Here is a 25,502-nt window from a genome sequence, read left to right as displayed (position 1 = left end):
GACCCTATATGGATATATATCCAGTTTATGGTAAATAATTAGCGATCCTGTGACAGTTCTTTGGGGTTTCCACTTACCGATGGTTCAAATGACGACAATGGGGTGCCACTGTATTTGAACTGTCCGCTACTTCCCAAATTTGGGGTTATCATCTTTATGTCCAAAGACTGATTATATATGAACTGAGCATATATTGGTTATAAGGCCTTCATTTTAATGTTTATATGAATTGTTTTTGTATTATTAAACTGTGATTATTCTTTTTTTTTTAATATGGCAATAGCACTCATCTGTGTATTTCACTTTGATTTGTAGATTGCAGTATGTAATTTCATGTTAAGACATGTAATGGCCCAATTATCCAGTGTCTGTCCATGATTTGGGGAGTGTATGTTCTACCTTTTTTTACCAGCTTTTGTATGTGAAATTAGATGCTATTAATTGAGACTGATATGATTGATCTGACAATGCCACCCATCCATAGCAGTCAGAGTATTGGTCAAAGAGACAGGTTAAATTATTCATATAAAAAAGTTAACTCCAATAGTGATTAAGTAACTTCTTGCTGTTGTTTTCATTACAGAATGACCCCATCATTGCCAAAGTGGGGAAAATTCTATGTGGAGCGGTAAGTTAAGAAAAAACTGGGATTTTCATGTTTGCAGTTTTACATTTTTGGAAGATGTCATACAAAAAATACATATAAAGACACACAATTTTATGCGTCTGTGCTTCTAGTGCTCTTTGGTCCGTATTAATTTGTAAATCATTTTTAATGATTTCTAATAGTTAATGTACTGTCATTAAATGTCAAGGGCTTGAACTCACCTAACAAATAGAAGCTGGCCCTATCTCATTTTGCTAAGTGTAAAGCCAACATAATTCCCTCATCCTTCATGGTGTTAGATTTTAATATGGTCCTAGACCCAGGTCTTGACAGATCCTCAGCTCCCCTACCCAGTGAAGTTCGGCCAGTCTGTGAATGCTCCCAGTCTGTGAATGCTCCCAGGATGTGTCTTTAGACACATCCTCCATAAACAAGATTTATATGATATTTGGAGATCCAAGAACCCAGCCTGTAGGGACTATACCTTTTATTCCCAAGTCCAAGGTTCCTACTCTAGAATTGATCTTGCGGTCTCAGACAAATGGACTCTTCAAACAGTGTGAAGGGCTTCTATCTAGCCAGTATCTTGGTTGGATAACTCAGCACTTTCAATACGTTGGGACCTTAATTCTGTCAAAAAAAAACCCTAGACCCTGGCGCCTTGGTGGGTATCTTCTTTCCAGGCACTATCCATGTATCTAGACACTAATGACCCAGTAGATACATCTCACTTTACTCACTGGTGTGCTCTCAAAGCAGTAGTTAGAGGCTCAGCAATTCAAGCTGCAGCTCGTCTCCGAAGAGCATCCTGTAAACACCAAGCAGATGTTGAGAGGCATTTGGTGGATTTGGAAAGTCAACTTAAAGCCTCTCCTTCCAACAAGACAATTTATGGGAACTACTTAAAGTGTGGGATGAATAGAACCTCCTGGCCCTAACAGAGGTCCATAGGAACCTCTTCAAATTAAAAGAGAGGTTTTACGTTCAAGGGAACAGGGTGGGAAGGATGTTGGCCAGGAAACTCACAGGAAAAATTGCTAAAGAATGGGGGGAGATGATTACTAACTCTAGAAACATTTAAATTACTGACCCCTCGGCTATAGCTGACGCCTTTGCGAACTATTATGCCTTCCTATATAATTTGAGGAATCCATCAAATCCACAACCCACACACGTAGATATTGAGGACTTTTTAAGTGACATTGATGTCCCTTCCTTTGATTCAGAAACCTGTCAGTTCCTTGAGAGACCATTGTCTCTTGAGGAAATCGGCAGTGTTATAGATTCCCTGCCACTGGATAAGGCACCTGGTCCTGATGTTACACCAATTTATTCTATAAATACTTAATGGACTCCCTAGTGCCAGTACTGGAGTCGATTTTTAATGCGGCTTCATCCCGTGGGACTGTTCTGGCAGAGATGCTGGAAGCCTGCATAGTAACCTACCTTAAACCTGGTAAAAATCCGGCCCTTATGTCTAACTACCACCCTATAGCTTTACTTAATACGGCTGGGAAACTTTAAGCAAAGCTTAGAGCAAATAGACTTAACCCTTTGCTCCCATCCCTTATCCATCAGGACCAGGTGAGATTTGTCCCCAGTCAGCAATCCCTGGATAACACTAGGTGGGTTATTAATATCTTGGATGCCTTCTCCGCCTCGGATGTACCCCTGTTATTACTGTCATTGGATACGGAGAAGGTATTTGATCGATTGCACTGGGGTTATCTCTATGCAGTTCTCTGGAAATTTGGAATAGATGGGAGGGCTCTTTCGTCTATATCGGCACTTTATTCTAACCCGTCCGCCCAAGTGCTTGTGAATGGGATGCTTTCTTCAATCTTTCAGATTTCCAATGGTACTCGCCAAGGCTGCTCCTTATCTCCTTTGGTGTTTGCCCTTGCAATCAAGCCTTTAGCCGAGAAAATAAGATCCACTGATTCCATTAAGGGCCCGACTCTCTTTGGCAGGTCCTATAAGGTCTGCTTATTTGTGGCTGATGTTCTCCTTATCCTGACTGAGTCGGAAAAATATCTGCAGGCACTGCATGCTTTATTGGGAGAATATTCTAAGGTCTCCTATTATAAGTTAAATTATTTTAAAACAGAGGCGCTTCCGGTTGGTTTCCCTCCTACTCTATTACAGTCCCTAAAAGCCCACTATGCATATTAGAACTGAGCGGGTTCGGTTCCTCGGAAACCGAACCCCCCCGAACTTCACGCTTTTTACACGGGTCCGAGGCAGACTCGGATCTTCCCGCCTTGCTCGGCTAACCCGAGCGCGCCCGAACGTCATCATCCCGCTGTCGGATTCTCGCGAGGCTCGTATTCTATCGCGAGACTCGGATTCTATATAAGGAGCCGCGCGTCGCCGCCATTTTCACACGTGCATTGAGATTGATAGGGAGAGGACGTGGCTGGCGTCCTCTCCGTTTAGATAGAGAGTGAGACAGAGACACTTGATTTACTGGAGCATTAGGAGTACTCAGAGAGTGCAGAGTTTTGCTGATAGTTATACTAGTGGTGACCACCAGTTTTATTTATCATTTAATATAATCCGTTCTCTGCCTGAAAAAAAACGATACACAGTCACATATCATATCTGTGCTCAGCCTCAGTGTGCTGCATGATAATATCATCTATGTGTATCTGACTGTGCTGAGTAGTGCTCACTGCTCACACAGCTTAATTGTGGGGGAGACTGGGGAGCAGTTAATGCCAGTTATAGCAGGAGTACATATTTAACAGTGCACACTTTTGCTGCCAGAGTGCCAGTGTGACTGACCAGCAGTGACCACCAGTATATTGTCTGCCTGAAAAAGTTAAACACTCGTGTGGTGTTTTTTTTTTTATTCTATAAACACATTCTGCTGACAGTGTCCAGCAGGTCCGTCATTCATTATATTTCTATCTTCTTCATACTAGTAGTTTAGGAGTCTGCAGTGCTGACAGTGTCCAGCAGGTCCGTCATTATACAATATATACCTGTCCTGCAGTAGTGATATATATATATATTTTTTATATCATTATCATCCAGTCTATACTAGCAGACGCAGTACGGTAGTCCACGGCTGTAGCTACCTCTGTGTCGGCAGTCGCTCGTCCATAATTGTATACCTACCTGTGGTGGTTTTTTTTTTTTTCTATCTTCTTCATACTAGTAGTTTAGGAGTCTGCAGTGCTGACAGTGTCCAGCAGGTCCATCATTATACAATATATACCTGTCCTGCAGTAGTGATATATATATATTTTTTATATCATTATCATCCAGTCTATACTAGCAGACGCAGTACGGTAGTCCACGGCTGTAGCTACCTCTGTGTCGGCAGTCGCTCGTCCATAATTGTATACCTACCTGTGGTGGGGTTTTTTTTTTCTATCTTCTTCATACTAGTAGTTTAGGAGTCTGCAGTGCTGACAGTGTCCAGCAGGTCCGTCATTATACAATATATACCTGTCCTGCAGTAGTGATATATATATATTTTTTATATCATTATCATCCAGTCTATACTAGCAGACGCAGTACGGTAGTCCACGGCTGTAGCTACCTCTGTGTCGGCAGTCGCTCGTCCATAATTGTATACCTACCTGTGGTGGTTTTTTTTTTTCTATCTTCTTCATACTAGTAGTTTAGGAGTCTGCAGTGCTGACAGTGTCCAGCAGGTCCGTCATTATACAATATATACCTGTCCTGCAGTAGTGATATATATATATTTTTTATATCATTATCATCCAGTCTAAACTAGCAGACGCAGTACGGTAGTCCACGGCTGTAGCTACCTCTGTGTCAGCAGTCGCTCGTCCATAATTGTATACCTACCTGTGGTGGTTTTTTTTTTTTTTCTATCTTCTTCATACTAGTAGTTTAGGAGTCTGCAGTGCTGACAGTGTCCAGCAGGTCCGTCATTATACAATATATACCTGTCCTGCAGTAGTGATATATATATATTTTTTATATCATTATCATCCAGTCTATACTAGCAGACGCAGCACGGTAGTCCACGGCTGTAGCTACCTCTGTGTCGGCAGTCGCTCGTCATCCATAAGTATACTAGTATCCATCCATCTCCATTGTTTACCTGAGGTGCCTTTTAGTTGTGCCTATTAAAATATGGAGAACAAAAATGTTGAGGTTCCAAAAATAGGGAAAGATCAAGATCCACTTCCACCTCGTGCTGAAGCTGCTGCCACTAGTCATGGCCGAGACGATGAAATGCCATCAACGTCGTCTGCCAAGGCCGATGCCCAATGTCATAGTACAGAGCATGTAAAATCCAAAACACCAAATATCAGTAAAAAAAGGACTCAAAAATCTAAAATAAAATCGTCGGAGGAGAAGTGTAAACTTGCCAATATGCCATTTACCACACGGAGTGGCAAGGAACGGCTGAGGCCCTGGCCTATGTTCATGGCTAGTGGTTCAGCTTCACATGAGGATGGAAGCACTCAGCCTCTCGCTAGAAAAATGAAAAGACTTAAGCTGGCAAAAGCACAGCAAAGAACTGTGCGTTCTTCGAAATCACAAATCCACAAGGAGAGTCCAATTGTGTCGGTTGCGATGCCTGACCTTCCCAACACTGGACGTGAAGAGCATGCGCCTTCCACCATTTGCACGCCCCCTGCAAGTGCTGGAAGGAGCACCCGCAGTCCAGTTCCTGATAGTCAGATTGAAGATGTCAGTGTTGAAGTACACCAGGATGAGGAGGATATGGGTGTTGCTGGCGCTGGGGAGGAAATTGACCAGGAGGATTCTGATGGTGAGGTGGTTTGTTTAAGTCAGGCACCCGGGGAGACACCTGTTGTCCGTGGGAGGAATATGGCCATTGACATGCCTGGTGAAAATACCAAAAAAATCAGCTCTTCAGTGTGGAAGTATTTCAACAGAAATGCGGACAACATTTGTCAAGCCGTGTGTTGCCTTTGTCAAGCTGTAATAAGTAGGGGTAAGGACGTTAACCACCTCGGAACATCCTCCCTTATACGTCACCTGCAGCGCATTCATCATAAGTCAGTGACAAGTTCAAAAACTTTGGGCGACAGCGGAAGCAGTCCACTGACCAGTAAATCCCTTCCTCTTGTAACCAAGCTCACGCAAACCACCCCACCAACTCCCTCAGTGTCAATTTCCTCCTTCCCCAGGAATGCCAATAGTCCTGCAGGCCATGTCACTGGCAATTCTGACGAGTCCTCTCCTGCCTGGGATTCCTCCGATGCATCCTTGCGTGTAATGCCTACTGCTGCTGGCGCTGCTGTTGTTGCTGCTGGGAGTCGATGGTCATCCCAGAGGGGAAGTCGTAAGACCACTTTTACTACTTCCACCAAGCAATTGACTGTCCAACAGTCCTTTGCGAGGAAGATGAAATATCACAGCAGTCATCCTGCTGCAAAGCGGATAACTGAGGCCTTGGCATCCTGGGCGGTGAGAAACGTGGTTCCGGTATCCATCATTACTGCAGAGGCAACTAGAGACTTGTTGGAGGTACTGTGTCCCCGGTACCAAATACCATCTAAGTTCCATTTCTCTAGGCAGGCGATACCGAAAATGTACACAGACCTCAGAAAAAGACTCACCAGTGTCCTAAAAAATGCAGTTGTACCCAATGTCCACTTAACCACGGACATGTGGACAAGTGGAGCAGGGCAGACTCAGGACTATATGACTGTGACAGCCCACTGGGTAGATGTATGGACTCCCGCCGCAAGAACAGCAGCGGCGGCACCAGTAGCAGCATCTCGCAAACGCCAACTCTTTCCTAGGCAGGCTACGCTTTGTATCACCGCTTTCCAGAATACGCACACAGCTAAAAACCTCTTACGGCAACTGAGGAAGATCATCGCAGAATGGCTTACCCCAATTGGACTCTCCTGTGGATTTGTGGCATCGGATAACGCCAGCAATATTGTGTGTGCATTAAATCTGGGCAAATTCCAGCACGTCCCATGTTTTGCACATACCTTGAATTTGGTGGTGCAGAATTATTTAAAAAACGAGAGGGGCGTGCAAGAGATGCTGTCGGTGGCCAGAAGAATTGCGGGACACTTTCGGCGTACAGGCACCACGTACAGAAGACTGGAGCAACACCAAAAACGCCTGAACCTGCCCTGCCATCATCTGAAGCAAGAAGTGGTAACGAGGTGGAATTCAACCCTCTATATGCTTCAGAGGTTGGAGGAGCAGCAAAAGGCCATTCAAGCCTATACAACTGAGCACGATATAGGAGGTGGAATGCACCTGTCTCAAGCGCAGTGGAAAATGATTTCAACGTTGTGCAAGGTTCTGCAACCTTTTGAACTTGCCACACGTGAAGTCAGTTCAGACACTGCCAGCCTGAGTCAGGTCATTCCCCTCATCAGGCTTTTGCAGAAGAAGCTGGAGACATTGAAGGAGGAGCTAACACAGAGCGATTCCGCTAGGCATGTGGGACTTGTGGATGGAGCCCTTAATTCGCTTAACAAGGATTCACGGGTGGTCAATCTGTTGAAATCAGAGCACTACATTTTGGCCACCGTGCTCGATCCTAGATTTAAAACCTACCTTGGATCTCTCTTTCCAGCAGACACAAGTCTGCAGGGGTTCAAAGAACTGCTGGTAAGAAAATTGTCAAGTCAAGCGGAACGCGACCTGTCAACATCTCCTCCTTCACATTCTCCCGCAACTGGGGGTGCGAGGAAAAGGCTCAGAATTCCGAGCCCACCCGCTGGCGGTGATGCAGGGCAGTCTGGAGCGACTGCTGATGCTGACATCTGGTCCGGACTGAAGGACCTGCCAACGATTACGGACATGTCGTCTACTGTCACTGCATATGATTCTCTCCCCATTGAAAGAATGGTGGAGGATTATATGAGTGACCGCATCCAAGTAGGCACGTCAGACAGTCCGTACGTATACTGGCAGGAAAAAGAGGCAATTTGGAGGCCCTTGCACAAACTGGCTTTATTCTACCTAAGTTGCCCTCCCACAAGTGTGTACTCCGAAAGAGTGTTTAGTGCCGCCGCTCACCTTGTCAGCAATCGGCGTACGAGGTTACTTCCAGAAAATGTGGAGAAGATGATGTTCATTAAAATGAATTATAATCAATTCCTCCATGGAGACATTCACCAGCAGCAATTGCCTCCACAAAGTACACAGGGAGCTGTGATGGTGGATTCCAGTGGGGACGAATTGATAATCTGTGAGGAGGGGGATGTACACGGTGATGAATCGGAGGATGATGATGAGGTGGACATCTTGCCTCTGTAGAGCCAGTTTGTGCAAGGAGAGATTAATTGCTTCTTTTTTGGTGGGGGTCCAAACCAACCCGTCATTTCAGTCACAGTCGTGTGGCAGACCCTGTCACTGAAATGATGGGTTGGTTAAAGTGTGCATGTCCTGTTTATACAACATAAGGGTGGGTGGGAGGGCCCAAGGACAATTCCATCTTGCACCTCTTTTTTCTTTCATTTTTCTTTGCGTCATGTGCTGTTTGGGGAGTGTTTTTTGGAAGGGCCATCCTGCGTGACACTGCAGTGCCACTCCTAGATGGGCCAGGTGTTTGTGTCGGCCACTAGGGTCGCTGAGCTTAGTCACACAGCTACCTCATTGCGCCTCTTTTTTTTTCTTCTTTGCGTCATGTGCTGTTTGGGGAGTGTTTTTTGGAAGGGCCATCCTGCCTGACACTGCAGTGCCACTCCTAGATGGGCCAGGTGTTTGTGTCGGCCACTAGGGTCGCTGAGCTTAGTCACACAGCTACCTCATTGCGCCTCTTTTTTTTCTTCTTTGCGTCATGTGCTGTTTGGGGAGTATTTTTTGGAAGGGCCATCCTGCCTGACACTGCAGTGCCACTCCTAGATGGGCCAGGTGTTTGTGTCGGCCACTTGGGTCGCTGAGCTTAGTCACACAGCTACCTCATTGCGCCTCTTTTTTTCTTTGCGTCATGTGCTGTTTGGGGAGTGTTTTTTGGAAGGGCCATCCTGCGTGACACTGCAGTGCCACTCCTAGATGGGCCAGGTGTTTGTGTCGGCCACTTGGGTCGCTGAGCTTAGTCACACAGCTACCTCATTGCGCCTCTTTTTTTTCTTCTTTGCGTCATGTGCTGTTTGGGGAGTGTTTTTTGGAAGGGCCATCCTGCCTGACACTGCAGTGCCACTCCTAGATGGGCCAGGTGTTTGTGTCGGCCACTAGGGTCGCTGAGCTTAGTCACACAGCTACCTCATTGCGCCTCTTTTTTTCTTTGCGTCATGTGCTGTTTGGGGAGTGTTTTTTGGAAGGGCCATCCTGCGTGACACTGCAGTGCCACTCCTAGATGGGCCAGGTGTTTGTGTCGGCCACTTGGGTCGCTGAGCTTAGTCATCCAGCGACCTCGGTGCAAATTTTAGGACTAAAAATAATATTGTGAGGTGTGAGGTGTTCAGAATAGACTGAAAATGAGTGGAAATTATGGTTATTGAGGTTAATAATACTTTGGGATCAAAATGACCCCCAAATTCTATGATTTAAGCTGTTTTCTAGGGTTTTTTGAAAAAAACACCAGAATCCAAAACACACCCGAATCCGACAAAAAAAATTCGGTGAGGTTTTGCCAAAACGCGTTCGAACACAAAACACGGCCGCGGAACCGAACCCAAAACCAAAACACAAAACGCGAAAAATTTCCGGTGCACATCTCTATGTCTGGCAGGAGAGAAGCCTCAAATACTTGGCGGTCCAGATCACCCCGAGAGTGGCCAATCTAATTTCAGCTAATTATTCATCACTTCTACGTATAATTTTTGCTTACGGAATGGATGATGCAACATGTGTCTTGGATAAGTTTTGAAAATGATGATTCTGACAAAGTTACTTTATTTATCTAGGACTATCCCTATCTTAAGGGGGGAACATACGGAGAGATCCGTGTTTAAAATCTAAGCAAGCTGACTAGAATGCTTAGATTTTAAGCACGGATCTGCAGTGTGCATGCCCCCCAGCATGTGAAGTGAGCGAACCCCCGTCCGTCCCCCCTCTCGCTCAGCACATCGCACTGTGCTGAGCGGGTGGAGAGATGTGTGCTGAGCGGTCTGTGTTAAGATCGCTCAGCACACATCTCTCTCGTCAATACCCCCCTTTACTCCCTAATCACTTACTATATACTTTAATTCTCTTTTTATTAAATACTTGGTTATTCTTCGCACCCTACAGGCGCTCTTCACACCATCGCAAGGGGACGCCCCCTTATCCCTTGCATGCCCTTAGGGCGTGCAATATTTTTATTGCTGCAGGTGGGGCAGGGGAGGGTGCAGGGGAGCCGGAGGTGGGAGAGGGACGGGTGTACACACATATAAATACACACACATATATATATATATATATACACACACACGTACATTAATTATATAGATGCACATGGTAATGACAGATGACAGACAGGGGGTGTGCAGTTTAATATAGTGCCATAAGGCATTAGCCGCTGAAGTGTGGCAATGAAGAGAGCAATGTGAGCGAGGAGTACGGGGAGCCGTGTCCTCTCGATCCCAGTGATCGCTGCTATGTTAGTGCTGCTGGTGCTGCCGCTGGGCCGCTCCCCCCTCCATGGCTGGAGCTGCTGTCTGGCCCCCAGGCTGCTGAGAGGCTGTTATCTTGTGGCTAATGCCTGAGCCTGCCATGGGGAGGAGAGACCGGTGCTGGATTTCCGAGAAGTCCCCGGGCCTGCGGGATGGCAGCCGGAGTCCAGCACTCACGTGGCCCGCTTCCTGCACCGCAGCCCCGGCCAGCCACGCTCCTGAGCCGCATGCCCAGAACATAATACAGGAGGGGCCGGCTCTGGTCGAATAAGGCCAGTGACCTTTCCTCCAGCACGAGGCTGGGAGAAGACGATCCAGCTAACACACCGCTGTCTGTGCTGGTGAGAATTCTACTTATACCCATCAGCAGTGCCGTAACTATACATTTTACCACTGTGTGCAAGAACCAGCATCAGCGCCCCCCTGCATATGTAAAACAGGGCCAGTGAGGGTTAAAAATATAGGGATGTGGCTTTATGGGGAAGGGGCGTGGCCACAAAATAATACCAATTCATATTACGCTGCACAGCAGTCCCCATTATTCAAATGACGTCGCACAGTAGCGCCATCTACACACATTACACCAGGTAGAGTCCCCTTTTACATATACCTCCGGGTAGAGTCTGTCACACATTGTGCCAGGTAGAGCCCCTTTTACACATTATGGCAGGTAGAGTCCCTGTCACACATTATGCCAGGTAGAGCCAGTCACACATTATGCCAGGTAGAGCCCCTTTTACACATTACTCCAGGTAGAGCCCCTATCACACATATTACACCAGGTAGATCCCCCTTTTACACGTTACGTCAGGCAGTGTCTCCTTTTACAGATTATAGAAGGTAGAGTCACAAAAGAGAGAGGGAGGGAGAGATAGGGTAGAAAGGAAAGAAAGGTGGCAGGTAGAGAGACAGAGAGAGTGGTAGGGAGGAGAGAGAGAGAGAGAGAGAGAGAGAGAGAGAGACTAACACATACGCAGCAGTACCTATGTGATGATTGCGCAGGCCAGAGCCGTAACTACGTGTGTGCCAAGGGGGCTTGGCACAAAGCGCAGTTGCCCTGGGGGCGCACGGCCAGCGGCATGTAATGAGTCAAATTGACTCATTACATGCCGCCTCTAAGTCTCTGCGCCGTGCGCCGCGCTGTGAAGCTAGAAGACATCAGCGCCAGAGGCAGCGGAGAAGGAGGAGGGAGGGGGAGCAGGGAGCCGCAGCAGCGCTATGTTATTGGTAGTAAGCGCCGCTGCAGCATCCCCCTCTCCTTCCGTATTGGCTACCCGGCAGCCAATACAGAAGGAGAGGGGGATGCTGCAGCGGCGCTTACTACCAATAACATAGCGCTGCTGCGGCTCCCTGCTCCCCCTCCCTCCTCCTCCTTCTCATCTCACTGCCTGCACAGAGGGAGCAGCACGAGGAGCCTGTCAGCGGGGAGAAGGTAAGTATATCCCCCCCCCCCTCTCTCTCTCTCTCTCTCTCTGTCTCTCTCTGTCTCTCTCTCTCTGTCTCTCTCTCGGACACCGCCTGCCGCAATGTGTAAAAAATGGGACTGGCTGCCGCAATGTGTAAAATGGGACTGGCTGCCGCAATGTGTAAAAAATGGGACTGGCTGCCGCAATGTGTAAAAAATGGGACTGGCTGCCGCAATGTGTAAAAAATGGGACTGGCTGCCGCAATGTGTAAAAAAGGGGGATGGCTGCCGCAATGTGTAAAATGGGGTCCTGGCTGCCGCAATGTGTAAAATGGGGCTGGCTGCCGCAATGTGTAAAAAGGGTCTATCTGCCGCAATGTGTAAAAAGGGGGACTGGCTGCCGTAATGTGTAAAAAGGGGGACTGGCTGCCGCAATGTGTATAAAGGGGGACACCGTCTGCCGTAATGTGTAAAAACGGGGACGCTGTCTGCTGTAATTGTAAAAAAGGGACGCTGTCTGCCGCAATGTGTAAAAAGAAGGACCGGCTGCCGCAATGTGTTAAAAGGGAGACTGGCTGCTGTAATGTGTAAAAAGGGGGACTGGCTGACGCAATGTGTAAAAAGGGTCTATCTGCCGCAATGTATAAAAAGGGGGACTGGCTGCCGCAATGTGTAAAAAAAGGGTTTATCTGCCACAATGTGTAAAAAGGGGGCCTGGCTGCCGCAATGTGTAAGAAAGGGCCCTGGCTGCCGCAATGTGTAAAAAGGGAGACTGGCTGCCGCAATGTGTAAAAAGGGGGACTGGCTGCCGCAATGTGTAAAAAGGGGGACACTGTCTGCTGTAATGTATAAAAGGGGCTCTACCTGGTGTAGTGGCGCTACTGTGCAGCGTAATTTTAATAATGTAGACTACTGTGCACCGTAGTATGAATTGCTATTATTTTGTGGCCACGCCCCTTCCCCGTGAAGCCACGCCCCTATAATTTTTTTGCGCGCCTCCGGCGCGCACTGCCCCTGTCTTACATGGGGTGGGGGGGCGCCACTGTCGTTTCTTGCACACAGCGCTAAAATGCCTAGTTACGGCACTGGCGCAGGCAGCTAGAATATATATCAGCGGGCACCTGCTGTGCGTCCACCAGACAAGCCGGGCACAATGTTACTTTATATGTTATAGTGGGCAGAGCTGCAGCTGTCGGTGGCCAATCGGGTTGGATGCAGATGGTGTGTAGCACCATCAGCCCACAGGTAGTTAAGGTCCTGTGCAGACTGTCCCCTTTCCCTACACATGCACTGAATGCAAATTGCTCCCTCCCTCACACACACACTTAGACTGCACATCACACAAACACAAAAAGAGGAAAAGGGATCTGTTTCTGGTGCACTATAGATTTAAAATATGACTTTTAGTCAGTTATTAAAATAAATTGTGTTTATTATTTCATCTGAAATCTTACAATCGCATACAATTCATCTGTAAGATTTCAGATGAAATAATAAACATAATTTATTTTAATAACTGATTAAAAGTTATGTTTTAAATCTATAGTGCACCGGAAACAGATCCTCCTCCTTTTGTGTTTTTTCTCAACAATTACATGATCTGTGGTAGCAACCCCAACAACGGATATCAAATGTTATAAACAATTGACATTAGGGGTTTTAAATACTCAAATACATAACAAAGAAACATAGAGACAGTGAGGGTCATTCCGAGTTGATCGCTAGCTGCCGTTGTTCGCAGCGATCAGGCTAAAAATCTGCATTTCTGCAATGCGCAATGCGCGTCGTACAGGTACAATGAGCATCGTGGGTTTGCACAGTCTAAAGAACATTCCTGTTGCACGGCTGAACGCAGGAAGATTGACATGAAGTGGGCGTTTCTGGGTGTCAACTGACCGTTTTCAGTGAGTGTTTGGAAAAACACAGGCGTGGCTGGGCGTTCGCTGGGCAGGTGTGTGACGTCAAAAGCCGTCCCTCCGTCATTAGAATCAAAGCACACAAGGAATAACTACAGGACTGGTCTTGTTTTGCACAAAAAGATTTTGCAGGCGCTCTGCTGCACAAGCGTTCGCACATCTGCAAAGCAAAAATACACTCCCCAGTGGGCGGCGACAATGCGTTTGCACAGCTGCTAAAAACTGCTAGTGAACGATCAACTCGAAATGACCTCCATTGTTTCCTGTGCAACAACAATCCCTTCCCCTTTTCCTTTCAGCACATCACACAAACACACATGGACTGCAGAATGCCCCCCCCCACACACACACACACACACACAGATTTGTGGTCTTATCCTCTAGCTTGTGTCCTTGCCCAGATGGGAGCGTGGACTGATCATGATGAACCTAAATTTTGGGAGTACCTGGAGCAAGGATTATTATCCCCATTCCCTTTGGATGATGTGCTGTGGGTTCCAGCAACTGAAGGGAAATGTGGCCATTGGGTCCAGTGTGGTACAATCCACGTGCAGGGCGTGGCTAGAACTTGTATCCAAAATGACTGAGGTCTCCCTCCCTTCCACTGACCTTTCACTAAGGGGTCTGGCCTGTCATACTGGATCTTCTGTTTGACACATGGATGTCCAGAGGGGTGGTGTCTCCGTGAGGTGACCGTGGCGGGCCCTTTACTGCCTTTTAATCAAATACAATCACAATTCTCCTTGTCTCATAAGGGCTTTTACAAATTTCTCCAATTAAGAAATTGGTTGTCAGGACCCACACGGTCTCCCGGTGGAGTATCCACCATACCTAAATATGTGCATGATTTACTTATTAAAAAGGATAGTAGGGGGTGTATCACGCGGTGGTATAATCTTGCGACTGGATCTCAATCCCTCAAGAAATTCATGTCCCAGGTTGATTGGGAAGCTGATTTAGCCTGTACTATTTCAGATGAGGACTGGAAATCAATATTTCAAACCAGTTTTGACTGCGGAGATGCTTGTCCCATGCTGAATTATTTTACAAACTTCTTACCTGTTTATATTTAACACCTGCACGCCTACACGCCATGCAACCCTCTATCTCCAACCTATGTTGGCGAAATTGTGGCAATGTGTGAACGTTAACTTGTTACATATTTCTTGGTCATGCCCCACAATTACTAGCCTATGGAACTTGGTGTTTACACTTATCTCAAGAGTCCTAGGATTTCCGGTATCCCCTCATCCGAAATTAGCTCTGCGCCATGTATATTTTGGTGACCTTTACGCCGAACGACTGATACATAATGGGCCATACACAGTACTTATCGCAGCAAAACTTCTGTTAGCCCATCACTGGCATACACAAACTGTCCCCACTATTGAAGCTATCGGAAATATGACCCAATCCCATTATGAGTTTGAAACAGCAGGGGCTACTTATTACTCTTCAGCCACTTGTCACTGGCTGCGCTGGTTCCTGTGGAGCAATTATTGGTTAATGAGAGCCCCTGGGCTGGCCGGTAGACCGTTCTCACTGGATATGAACCAGTAATTGTATATTCTTCTGTGTATGCATATGATCAAGCCGGTAACTTGACATTTTCTTCTTCTACTATATTATTATATCATTATATTACTATGTACATTGATTCGTATGTATTTCCATGTGATTTTTATCTTGGACCTAGATGCATTTTGTATGCTCTTTGCTCATTTGTGTGTACCGTCAACCCCTTCCCCCTGTCTCCACTTTTTTTCTGTACCTGCCTATATCCATTACTATTAAAACTCAATATAAATATGGTATGAAAAAAAATACATTTAAAGACAAAAGGTAAATTGAACTAAATAAAAATAAATGAATATGTTGTAGTGGAAGGTAACTGTATTGCCCTCCCTTTTCTTAAATGTTGGTACTGGTACCAACAGCACCCTGCCCTATTTCCAAAACATTAATTCTCAAATTACAATCCTACTTATTATCGGAGATGTAACCTGCACTCATTGGCAAAAAATTAGAATTACAGTAGGAATAGTATGAAGTTCTAGAGATGTGCGGTGGACACTTTTCAGGTTTTGCGTTTTGGTTTTGCGTTTTGGTTTTGGATCTGGATCTCCATTCGTGTTTTGGATCTGGATTGGTTTTGCCAAAACCACCCTTTTGGATTTTGGTTTTGGATCTAAATGTTTTTTTTAAAAAGATACATAAAAACAGCTAAAATCACAGAGTTTGGGGGTAATTGTGATCCTACGGTATTATTAATCTCAATAACATTCATTTCTACTCATTTCCAGTCTATTCTGAACACCTCACAATATTGTTTTTAGGCCAAAAGGTTGCACCGAGGTAGCTGGATGACTAAGCTAAGTGACACAAGTAGGCGGCAAAAACACCATGCCCATCTAGGAGTGGCACTGCATTGCAGACAGTATGGCAGTTTTACAAACTAGGCCCCAAAGAGCACATATTGCAAAGATAAAAAAGAGGCGCACTATGGAATTGTCCTTGGCCCTCCCACCCACCCTTATGTTAATTAAACAGGACATGCACAGTTTAATAAACCCATCATTTCAGAAAACAGGTGGTCCCCCTGGAAAAAGCTCATCAAATGCTCCAAATCATAGATAGCTAAAAACATACCACCTACATATTTGATGACTTTTCACATTATGAGAAGAGGCAAGGATCAAGGTTGGATATTTTCCCCTCCATGCAGTCTGGAGACTTATTTTGTTAAAATCTCGTGGGTTTCTTTTTATCAATTTTTTATTGCATTTTTATTTACATATTTTGTGGCAGATGCCTTATTTTTGTTTTTCACAGCTCCCAGTTACACGCATGTGAGCATACCTGTGTGTCCCAGTTACACGCATGTGAGCAAACCTGTCTGTCTTCTTATTTTTTTCATATTTAATTTTTAAATAAAGCAGCCTTAGATGTTTTAGCAGCCCCTCCTGAGCCCCCACAGCAGCCCCAGATGGGACAAGTTGAGTTCGGGTGGGTTCAGTACAGTACTAAGGAGGACTGTGCAGTGAATTTTTTGCTATTGAGCCCGTGCCTAGTGGATCTTACCACTCAACAGTCAAAAATCATTTCATACTATAAGCAGGACTGTGGGAGGAACAATGCTAACCTCTGTACCCACAGCATGCCACAGTCTGGCAAGCGAGACATTTTCCTGGCTGTAAGCCACCATGAGATTCCATACTGGGCCTTATTCAGTAACTGTTTGTGCCTCACAGCAGCTCCTGGCCCATCTAGTGCTGCAGTGCAATGGAAAGCTGATGCAATGCAGGATCACTGAAATTCTGTTTAACACCGCAAGGTCTTGCGACAGCCCTATGCAGCCCATAGGAAAAGAACCCTGTACAACAAATGCGCATCCTGTAAATAAATAATCCCAAAATGTGGAACATTAATAATAAATCAAAATTAAGGTTGACTAATGGAGCCATTCATTTGAGTGAATCCCTAACATGAAATAATTGATAAGAACCTCTCTCTAATACTCCAGCTGAAAATCTCTCTTTTACCTCTCCTGCAGTTGCGCTGGATTATGATTCTGTCTCTTCTGAGATTGACTGATTTTGGCCACAAATGTGGTCTCATTGGGAAACACTTCATCAAAATTGCAATTTCCATTACCACCTTTGTGGCTATGTTTTCAAAAATATGTTTGTGTTGTTTAAGCTTGTTTCATATGTGTTCTAGGCTTTCATTTAAACCAAGTACAGCAGCACCACTAGAATTATACGGCAGCACATCTGTATTTATACAGCATAGGAAGCACACTTTTACAAACATCAATTATATCGACAGGGTGTGCCACACAACTGTGGCTGAAATGATTGGTTTGTTTGGGGCCCCAACAAAAAAGAAGCAATTAATCTCTCCTTGTGCAAACTGGCTCTACAGTGGCAATATGTCATCCTCATCCTCAGATTCCCCCTTTCAGTGTTTACATCCTCACAGAGAAATAATATTCAAACATACCACATCATTTAGGTGTCAGTGGACTGCTTATGCTATTACCCAAAGTTTCTGAACTTGACAATGACTTATGATGAATGCACTACAGGTATCGTATAAGGAAGGATGTTCCTAAGTGGTTAACGTCCTTACCCCTACTTATTATGGATTGACAAAGGCAATCAATGGCGTGACACCTGTGGAGAAATAATTCCACACCAAAGGGGTGGCTTTTTTTGGTATTTTGCCGAGGCATGACAATGGACTTTTTCATCCCATGGCCAACAACTGTCTCCACTGGTGCCTTATTCACACAAACCACATCACCATCAGAATCCTCATTGTCAACTTCCTCCTCAGCGCCAGCTACACTAATATCCTCCTCATCCTGGTGTACTTCTACAGTGACAGCCTCAATATCAATATCAGCAACTGGACTGGAGGTGCTCCTCCCAGTACTTGCAGAGGGCGTGCAAATGGTGGTAGGAGCCTCCTCTTCCCATACAGTGTTGTGAAGACCAGGCCTAGATATCGCAGCCATGGACAGTACCAGCACCCCTGTATTTTCACAACACCCCTGTAATTTTACAGCTCAAAAGGCAAGGCCAGTGTACATTTACTTTCACTGTACCCCTGTATTTTACAGCATGCAGGTGCAGTGTACTTTTATTTTAACAGCCGCACCCCAGTATTTTTACAGTATACAGGACCAGTGTACTTTTATTTTAACAGCACCACCCCGTATTATTACAGCATACAGGGCCAGTGTACTTTTATTTTAATAGCAACACCCCTGTATTTTTACTACAGCACACAGAACCAGTGTACTTTTATTTTAACAGCAGCACCCCTGTATTTTTACAGTATATAGGACCAATGTACTTTCATTAAAACAGCAGCAACCCTGTATTTTACAGCATACAGGACCAATGTACTTTTATTTTAACAGCAGCACCCTGTATTTTCACAGCATACAGGGCCAGTGTACTTTCATTTTAACAGCAGCACCCCTGTATTTTTACTACAGCATACAGGACCAGTGTACTTTTATTTTAACAGCAGCACCCCTGTATTTTGAAAGCATACAGAACCAGTGTACTTTTATTTTAACAGCATCACTCCTGTATTTTTACTACAGCATATAGGACCAGTGTACTTTTATTATAACAGCAGCACCCCTGTATTTTTAAAGCATACAGGACCAGTGTACTTTTATTTTAACAGCATCACACCTGTATTTTTACTACAGCATACAGGACCAGTGTAATATTATTTCAACAGCAGCACCCCTAAATCTTTAGTAAAGCATACAGGACCAGTGTATGTTTATTTTAACAGCAGCAACCCTGTATTTTTACAGCATACAGGACTAGTGTACTTTTATTGTAACAGCAGCACCCCTGAATTTTTAAAGCATACAGGACAAGTGTACTTTTATTTTAACAGCACCACCCTGTATTTTTACAGCATACAGGGCCAGTGAACTTTTATTTTAACAGCAACACCCCTGTATTTTTACAGTATATAGGACCAGTGTACTTTCATTAAAACAGCAGCGCCCCTGTATTTCACAGCATACAGGACCAGTGTACTTTTATTTTAACAGCAGCACCCTGTATTTTCACAGCATACAGGGCCAGTGTACTTTCATTTTAACAGCAGCACCCCTGTATTTTTACTACAGCATACAGGACCAGTGTACTTTTATTTTAACAGCAGCACCCCTGTATTTTGAAAGCATACAGGACCAGTGTACTTTTATTTTAACATCACCCCTGTATCTTTCAGCATACAGAACCAGTGTACTTTTATTTTAACAGCATCACTCCTGTATTTTTACTACAGCATACAGGACCAGTGTACTTTTATTATAACAGCAGCACCCCTGTATTTTTAAAACATACAGGACCAGTGTACTTTTATTTTAACAGCATCACACCTGTATTTTTACTACAGCATACAGGACCAGTGTAATTTTGTTTCAACAGCAGCACCCCTAAATCTTTAGTAAAGCATACAGGACCAGTGTATGTTTATTTTAACAGCAGCAACCCTGTATTTTTACAGCACACAGGACCAGTGTACTTTTATTGTAACAGCAGCACCCCTGAATTTTTAAAGCATACAGGACAAGTGTACTTTTATTTTAACAGCACCACCCTGTATTTTTAAAGCATACAGGGCCAGTGTACTTTTATTTTAACAGCAACACCCCTATATTTTTACTGCAGCACACAGAACCAGTGTACTTTTATTTTAACAGCAGCATCCCTGTATTTTTACAGTATACAGGACCAGTGTACTGTTATTTTAACAGCCGCACCCCTGTATTTTTACAACATACAGGACCAGTGTACTTTCATTTTAACAGCAGAACCCCTGTATTTTACAGCATACAGGACCAGTGTACTTTTATTTTAACAGCAGCACCCTGTATTTTTACAGCATACAGGGCCAGTGTACTTTCATTTTAACAGCAGCACCCCTGTATTTTTACTACAGCATACAGGACCAGTGTACTTTTATTTTAACAGCAGCACCCCTGTATTTTGAAAGCATACAGGACCAGTGTACTTTTATTTTAACAACATCACCCCTGTATCTTTCAGCATACAGAGCCAGTGTACTTTTATTTTAATAGCATCACTCCTGTATTTTTACTACAGCATACAGGACCAGTGTACTTTTATTATAACAGCAGCACCCCTGTATTTTTAAAGCATACAGGACCAGTGTACTTTTATTTTAACTGCATCACACCTGTATTTTTACTACAGCATACAGGACCAGTGTAATTTTGTTTCAACAGCAGCACCCCTAAATCTTTAGTAAAGCATACAGGACCAGTGTATGTTTATTTTAACAGCAGCAACCCTGTATTTTTACAGCACACAGGACCAGTGTACTTTTATTGTAACAGCAGCACCCCTGAATTTTTAAAGCATACAGGACAAGTGTACTTTTATTTTAACAGCACCACCCTGTATTTTTAAAGCATACAGGGCCAGTGTACTTTTATTTTAACAGCAACACCCCTATATTTTTACTGCAGCACACAGAACCAGTATACTTTTATTTTAACAGCAGCATCCCTGTATTTTTACAGTATACAGGACCAGGGTACTGTTATTTTAACAGCCGCACCCCTGTATTTTTACAACATACAGGACCAGTGTACTTTCATTTTAACAGCAGAACCCCTGTATTTTACAGCATACAGGACCAGTGTACTTTTATTTTAACAGCAGCACCCTGTATTTTTACAGCATACAGGGCCAGTGTACTTTCATTTTAACAGCAGCACCCCTGTATTTTTACTACAGCATACAGGACCAGTGTACTTTTATTTTAACAGCAGCACCCCTGTATTTTGAAAGCATACAGGACCAGTGTACTTTTATTTTAACAACATCACCCCTGTATCTTTCAGCATACAGAGCCAGTGTACTTTTATTTTAACAGCATCACTCCTGTATTTTTACTACAGCATACAGGACCAGTGTACTTTTATTATAACAGCAGCACCCCTGTATTTTTAAAGCATACAGGACCAGTGTACTTTTATTTTAACAGCATCACCCCTGTGTTTTTACTACAGCATACAGGACCAGTGTAATTTTATTATAACAGCATCACCCCTATATTTTTAGTACAGCATACAGGACCAGTGTATGTTTATTTTAACAGCAGCACCCCTGTGTTTTTACAGCATACAGGACCCATGTACATTTATTTTCACAGCAGCACCCCAGATTATTTACAGCATACAAGACAAGGCCAGTGTACATTTATTTTCACTGCACCCCAGAATTTGTACAGCATACAAGAAAGGGCCAGTGTACATTTATTTTAACTGCACCCCAGAATTTGTACAACATAAAAGACAGGGTCAGTGTACATGTATTTACACTGTATCCCTGAATTTTTACAGGCAACACCCCTGTGTTTTCACTGCATACAGGAGGACAGTGCCCCTGCCTCCTGTACAACACAGTGACAGCCAGGACAACAACACCCATGTACAGCTGCAGCACCCATAACAGCACATGAAACACCAGTGACAGCCAGGACAGCACCCCTAACAGCACATTGACACCACAGTGACAGGAACTGGAACAGCACCCCTACAGAGAACACACTGACCCTACCCGATGCCACCACCCACAGAGAGAGACAGAGGTCTGTCTCCCTCACTCTCCAAGTCCAGAGTTAAAATGGCAGTGACGTGCAGCTGTTTATATGGAATCCAAAAGAGTCCGACAGTTGGATGATGATGTTTTGCCTTGTTTTGGTTTCCGAGTCCAGTGGGAAGTTCCAAGCTGGGCTCGGATTCTGGCTTGGAATGTGATGTTTGGGGGGGTTCGGTTCTCTGAGAACTGAACCCGCTCATCTCTAGTATTAACTACTCCGAGATCATGGGCTCAGGGAATCTGATTTGAAACTAAAAGAATATAACTAGGTGATGATCATCTGCCTTAGTGATACTAGCCCAGAGCAGTAAGAGTTCATTTACCGGAGTCAGAATGATATACCGGTGGCCTGGATGGCGTCTGTCAGTATACCATCAGCAGCATCCCAGCCACCAGTATGCCGGCATCGAGGCGAGTTATAGAAAGCTCCTTACGGGCTCGCTGCACTCACCGTGATGCAGGCAAGATGGCTCGCTGCGCTCGCCACAGGTTATGTTCTCCCTCTATTGATGTTGTGGACACCCATAGAGGGAGAATAGCCTGTGCTGCCAGGATTCCGGCATCGGCATTTCACTGCTTGTCAGGATTCCAGTATCTGTATTGTGATTGCCGGGATCCCGACTGGCGGTATGTTAACCGCTTCCCCATTTACCACTTCACTGAACCAGTCTCTGTAGACACTTGAGACAGTTTACCCAGATTTCAGCTATTCAAAACTTATTTCAAAATATTTTTTTCTAAAGTATAAAAACATTAAATATGAAAAAATAATATAGTCTAAGAATACAGCGTTTTTTAAGTGATTTTGATCAGTTTTTGCCATCCTGAAATGGAGGTATTGTAACATAACAAGTATTGTGGTGGTACACATAAATATCTGTACCATCTGTAGGGGTTTTCACCAGCAGCGACCCTTTTCTCTATAGTGTAAAGGAAAATTAAAAAAAACCTACCACCAGCAAAAACACCTGCATTTGCAGATAATAGAACATTTCACTCTTTGATAAATCTGTGCAAACAGTGTTTTTTTTTATTTGTATGAGATTACAATCCACTGGATTGGGGATTCCTGTTACACAGGAAATGCCCCTCTTTTACCTGTGCGATATGTGGGATTCACAAAGGAGTACATGGTTTTACTAATGGGACAGCTAAACCATGGCTGTTCTGGTAATTATGGTGATATTTATTAAGAACACAATCCTTTCTTTCATCATTGAAACTTTTTCCATGTTTACAAAGCATTGTTGATTTTGCTGTTTATAGAAATATTCTATCTTTATAGACTTTTCATTTTTATTCAGTTATAATATATATTGATTAAATGTAAAATTAATTTTAAATGTATACAATTATTCTGGTTACAGAATTATCAATACAATAATGTAATATAGCAAACAGATTTACTGAGATCATTTCTATTAAATAAAAGAGCTACTGTATGAAAACAAAATTGGGGAGTTTGGCGAAGCAAGTTAACTAATTTATTGAGTAAGCAAATGTTTTATGATGCCAAGGGTCCCATGTTTAATAAAAGCTCAACATTTTAACTTATGTTTTAATTAAGGGTTTGCTACTTATTTTTGAAATATCAATGAATATTGGCCAAATACAGTATATTATGGCAGTTGTCAATAATAATAATAATAAATGTAATTTTATTTATTCATAACCAGGCAAAAGCTATTGATGACCTTCTTGGTAAGAATCCCGGTGGTGGAGGACTTTTGGGGAATTTATTGTGAAGAATAATACAAGTTTATGTAAGTTCCATGTTATGAAGCAAAAAAAAAAAAGGTTCCTTAAATGCAACATATTTAGGTTTGCTAGCGATTTCTAGTAAGATTTTTTTGGGATAAACTTTATTTACCGCCTTAAGGACCAAATGTATTGCACACATCAATGAACAGCCCAGCATTGTGATTTTCTACTGGAGTATTACAAGCAGATTTTTTTCTTTTTCTTTTGTGGTAGCGTATGGAGTAATAATCACATGCAAAAAATAAAAAGAGAGAGAAACATGCAAATGTACACTTTCTAAGGTGTAGATTTACTAAACTTCTAAATTTAAAAAGTGGAGTGGAGGTGTTGCCAATCAGATCGATCGCTCTCTTTCTCTCTCCCTCTCTCCATCTCACCCTCTCCCTTTGTCTCTCTCTTGCTCTCTTTCTCTCCCTCTCCTTTTCTTTTGCTCACTGCTACACATAATGGACATGGGTATATACATTTTTTGCATTAATACGAGGTACAAAAGCATAGATCTTACAGTATGCATAAAATACGTTCACTACTTATACCCCTTTCAGATTCCCAGAGCAAGTTTGCAACCGGGAATTTGTACACGGGTGCTTCCCAGATGCAACCTGGCTTGAGACCCCTTTCAGACTTGCGGCCCCACCCGGCATATTGCTGGGTTTGTGAGGTCACTGCTGGCACTACAGGAGGCAGCACTTGGAGATGATTATTTCCAAGAGTCGCCTCCTCCTATGCAGAGAACAGGTGTTAGGTCACCTTGACCCGGCTTACCCGTTCACACTGCACTGCATCCGGGTCGGTTCCTGCTTCTACCCAGGTCACGACCTGGGATGAAATGCCGGGACGCTTTACCTGGGATATTCCTTCAAGACCCTTTCAGACTAAGCAAAGTCCCTGGTTAATGCGCATTCACATGCAATAACCCAGGAAGTTTATACAAGTCTAAAAGGGGTATAAATGGTTGCAGAGTGTATCTATTTACGGTGCTGCAAAATAATCTAATGAACATTTAGTTTATAATGTTGCTTATATGAACGTACCCAAAACATCCCTTTAAGGATCAGTGGGAAACCTCAGTCTAATTACGTTGTGGGGAAATAAATTACTCATATGGCAAATAAAAAGACACCAGATTATGTTGTACCAGAATCATACATTGTACCCTCAAATTGCAGAGATAAATACCATAACATAAACCGTAGTTTGAATTATAAAAGCTGGTATCCGATTTGTTGCAATGGGTTATCGCTCCAGTGTGTCCTGTTTTAGATTTTCTTGTTAATGGATTTTAAATAAAGCATTATACGATGTTAGCACTCTGATAAAATTAGTGATGGGCGGATTCGGTTTTACTCGGTTTTACTCGGTTCTCAAAACCGAATCTTATTGACTCACTGATGTCACGTGTTTTGGATAGCCAATAAGATTCGGTTTTGAGAACCGAGTAAAACCGAGTAAAACCGAATCCGCTCATCACTAGATAAAATAGAGGCTTAAAACCTTGCAATTTCAGAGGGGTGTACTACGTTTTAACGATGCTCGGGATCCCAGCGCCCAGCATACTAGCACTGGGATCCCAACCGCCGGAATGCCGGCAGCATGGCGAGCGCAAAAGAACCCCTTGTGGGCATGGTGGCGTGCTACGCGCATCACGCTATTTATTCTCTCTCCAGGGGTGTCGTGGACGCCACAAGGGGGAGAATAGTTGTCAGTATGCTGGCTGACGGAATCCCGGCGCTGGTATGCTGAGCGATGGGATCCCAACTGCCGACATATCGAATGTCTCCCATTTTAGAGGTCTTTTGATTCCCATGCTTGTTCATACATCTAACATATTTTCCTTTATATACAATTAAAGCCACAGAGCCAAATCTGTCATTCAGCCTTTCAACAATGTCAGAAATGTGGTTATAGAAGCTGCCCGCTTTGTGACAAAAGGACCAAATTACCTCTTTGGCTCACACCAGTTTACAAAGCTCCCACAATACTTGATTATTGAGTATTATCTCATTGAGTACTCAGTTTAATAACAATTTTATCTTTTACAGATTCACCGACTGTCAACAATGAAATTCGTCAACTTCTAATGAAATCAATAATTGCCAAGAAATCTTTTTTTCAGTGTCAAGGAAA

General features: G+C 43.8%; 1 protein-coding gene across 1 annotated transcript in view; it reads left to right on the top strand.

Moving 5' to 3' along the window:
* LOC134956771 (uncharacterized) overlaps window positions 1–25,500 on the top strand; it is a 68,760-nt gene extending 43,260 nt beyond the window's left edge. The window contains exons 14-16 of the mRNA XM_063938733.1: window positions 584–628; window positions 23,291–23,377; window positions 25,418–25,500. Coding sequence (XP_063794803.1) covers window positions 584–628; window positions 23,291–23,359 — 114 coding nt within the window. The 3' untranslated portion in view covers window positions 23,360–23,377; window positions 25,418–25,500. The remainder of the gene's footprint in view (window positions 1–583; window positions 629–23,290; window positions 23,378–25,417) is intronic.
* The last annotated feature ends 2 nt before the right edge of the window (window positions 25,501–25,502 follow it).

This window comes from Pseudophryne corroboree, chromosome 9 (assembly GCF_028390025.1).
Source record: "Pseudophryne corroboree isolate aPseCor3 chromosome 9, aPseCor3.hap2, whole genome shotgun sequence".
NCBI classification, from domain to species: domain Eukaryota; kingdom Metazoa; phylum Chordata; class Amphibia; order Anura; family Myobatrachidae; genus Pseudophryne; species Pseudophryne corroboree.
This window is presented reverse-complemented; position numbering and strand designations above follow the sequence as displayed.